At 49.9% G+C, this 2369-nt stretch overlaps 1 protein-coding gene across 1 annotated transcript in view; it reads left to right on the top strand.

Moving 5' to 3' along the window:
* The first annotated feature begins 454 nt into the window (after positions 1-454).
* LOC105904362 (metal transporter CNNM1) overlaps positions 455-2369 on the top strand; it is a 16179-nt gene continuing 14264 nt past the window's right edge. Inside the window, exon 1 of the mRNA XM_031578608.2 lies at positions 455-2369. This exon is cut by the window's right edge and continues 1378 nt beyond it. Within this exon, the coding sequence (XP_031434468.1) occupies positions 2301-2369 (69 nt within the window). The 5' untranslated portion in view covers positions 455-2300.

The raw sequence follows: 2369 nt of genomic DNA on the forward strand, positions 1-2369 counted from the left end.
CAATGACCTCTCTCAACATCTAAGCGCAGAGGTTCTGAGAACATTCATACTCACGTCCCTGTGACCGGATGACTTTCTGGTATTATTGGCCGCGTGTGAGCTTCAGCAGCCGCGTGCACAAAGGCTGAGAGAAAGCGCTGCTGTGCACGCTGCTCACTGGAAGCTTTTAGTGCCAGTAGCGCGAAGAACAGCGGATAGGGATACAGTACGGACTCACCCGGATGGTTACCATTAGCGCGAGCCAAGGCCTGCTGGTGTATCTCCATCTTATCAAAATCCGATCGACTTCACTTGCGCATTATCGCGTGGACTTTTCATCTCCGTGCAAACAAGACAGACAGAGCCTAAACACACCCGTCTTCAAAGCCGCGGCCCGCGCCAGGCTGACAGCCTGAGGCCTCCGTAAGCCGTAGCTGGAGGACACGAGCGTGCATAATGAGTTTGAGCCGCCCTGTCATTTCAAGAGAATGCGAGGCGCAGGAAATGTCATCTGAGCCCAGTGAAGATGTTGCGACTTTGGTCTCACCTCAGATGATCTTGGTGAATAGTTTGCCTGTCGGATCACGTCCCTCTGTACCTCAGCGGCCTCTGGCTTTGGCCTCACAACTCGCCATTAACAGCTACGGCCTAATACGAGTCTGACTATGACACATGCAGGCTGATGGAGGCCTGTTGCTATAGCCACAACCACAGAGACCCTCCGGTAAGGATAGACTATTACATCATATTTATATCAGAGTTTTTAAAATAGCTCTATGAAAGGCAGTGATTCAGCCAGATTACTTTTGAAAAATACAAATCAGCAGCCTGAGCAAACAGGGCCATCACAAGCTCAGAGGTAAATATGTCACTGAACAGTCCAGTGAAAAGGGCAAAACTCTATGTCTGTCCTCTTGCCCCATCGTGCCCTCGCTCATCTGTCCCCGCCCTGCTGCCCCTCAGGGCTGCTCTGTTTGTGTCCATGACTACTGTGTGCATGACTACTGTGTCCATGACTACTTGTTCACCAGCAGGACTGCACTGCGCCTGTAAGTGTAAATGTTAACCTATAGAGCTCAACGTGTCGTAAAGCAGTTTGCTGTGTGGAATCTGATGCACGCGGGGCACGCAGCCTCATGCAGTCTCATCACACGCCTCAGAACCACACACAGAATACAGCCCCTCCTTCAGCACAGGGAGAAGGCCAGTCTGCCTGTCTGCATGAGGAGATCATGATGTGTGAGGAAGATGCCTACCCAGCATGCACCTCTGTCTGCATGAGGAAATCATGACGTGTGAGGAAGATGCCTACCCAGCATGCAACGCTGCCCAGGGGGTGCCAAGGAGTGATATGTAAACTAGGCTAGTTTGTGTGGATGGAAACAACACTAATGACACACTAAAACAAGTAAGATTATTTCTAAACAGTTTATAGCATTGCTATGTCTATTCAAGGCTATTTAACCTTTATTCAGGTGCTATTGTATTTCTGTGGGCTGTTTCATCTTTTTATGGACCAGGGGATCAAAGTAGTGCACTTTATAGAATGCACAGGAGTGGACAAACATGTTCTTCTCATTTCGCCTTTGAAGTTAAGTCTGAGTGTCAAGGTTGAGACGTTTAATGGGGCCAAGTTCAAGTTCTTGACGAAATAGCTGTCAACACTGCCACCTCGTGGACAATCTTTGAACGACGGAACTAAAGCATTTCCCCTCGCCTCGATATGCAAGACTGCCACTGCAGCGGTCGCAGCGCTCAGACCCAATCAGCTCCAGCAACGGAATGTGGACGAATATCACACTGGCTGTAGCGCATGTAGGCGACTGTATTCAGTATTTAATACCGAAAGAGCTGTTGTCGAGGTTTTCCATGAACCCAGACAATAATACACCGAGCCTCCAACCGCTCTGTCAGACTAGCAGCACGCAACTTAACATCGACCTTGAAAGCCTGAAGCAAAAAAAAAAAACACATATGGGGCATCTGACATTCGGATTTAGTTTTTTGACGTCACCACACGGTGTCAAACCTGTGCAGACGCGGTCCGGGGGAGACTGATTTGATTTATGTTAAAACCATGACAGACTGTATAGGGCGAAGGAGGAACGGAGGTGTAGTAGCCTACTCGAGCAGGCTGGTGAGTTTGTTTCGCTGACTCTCTCCGCGTTTCCTCGGTAGAAATGGCATTACGTCACTGGGGTGTCTTTTTTTGAGGCACATGCTGACGACCTCTCACGCGAAGCTATTTGCACGCGCAACTCCAGCTGTTCCATCGATCTCAGCGGATGCGGGGCTCGATCGACACGTGACTCAGCTCGCCAATGTACTTCTACAACACAGTCAGCATGATGGCCGAGGCTGCTGCGGATGCTTCCTTCGCGCTCCGCATC

This window comes from Clupea harengus, chromosome 13 (assembly GCF_900700415.2).
Source record: "Clupea harengus chromosome 13, Ch_v2.0.2, whole genome shotgun sequence".
Lineage (NCBI taxonomy): Eukaryota > Metazoa > Chordata > Actinopteri > Clupeiformes > Clupeidae > Clupea > Clupea harengus.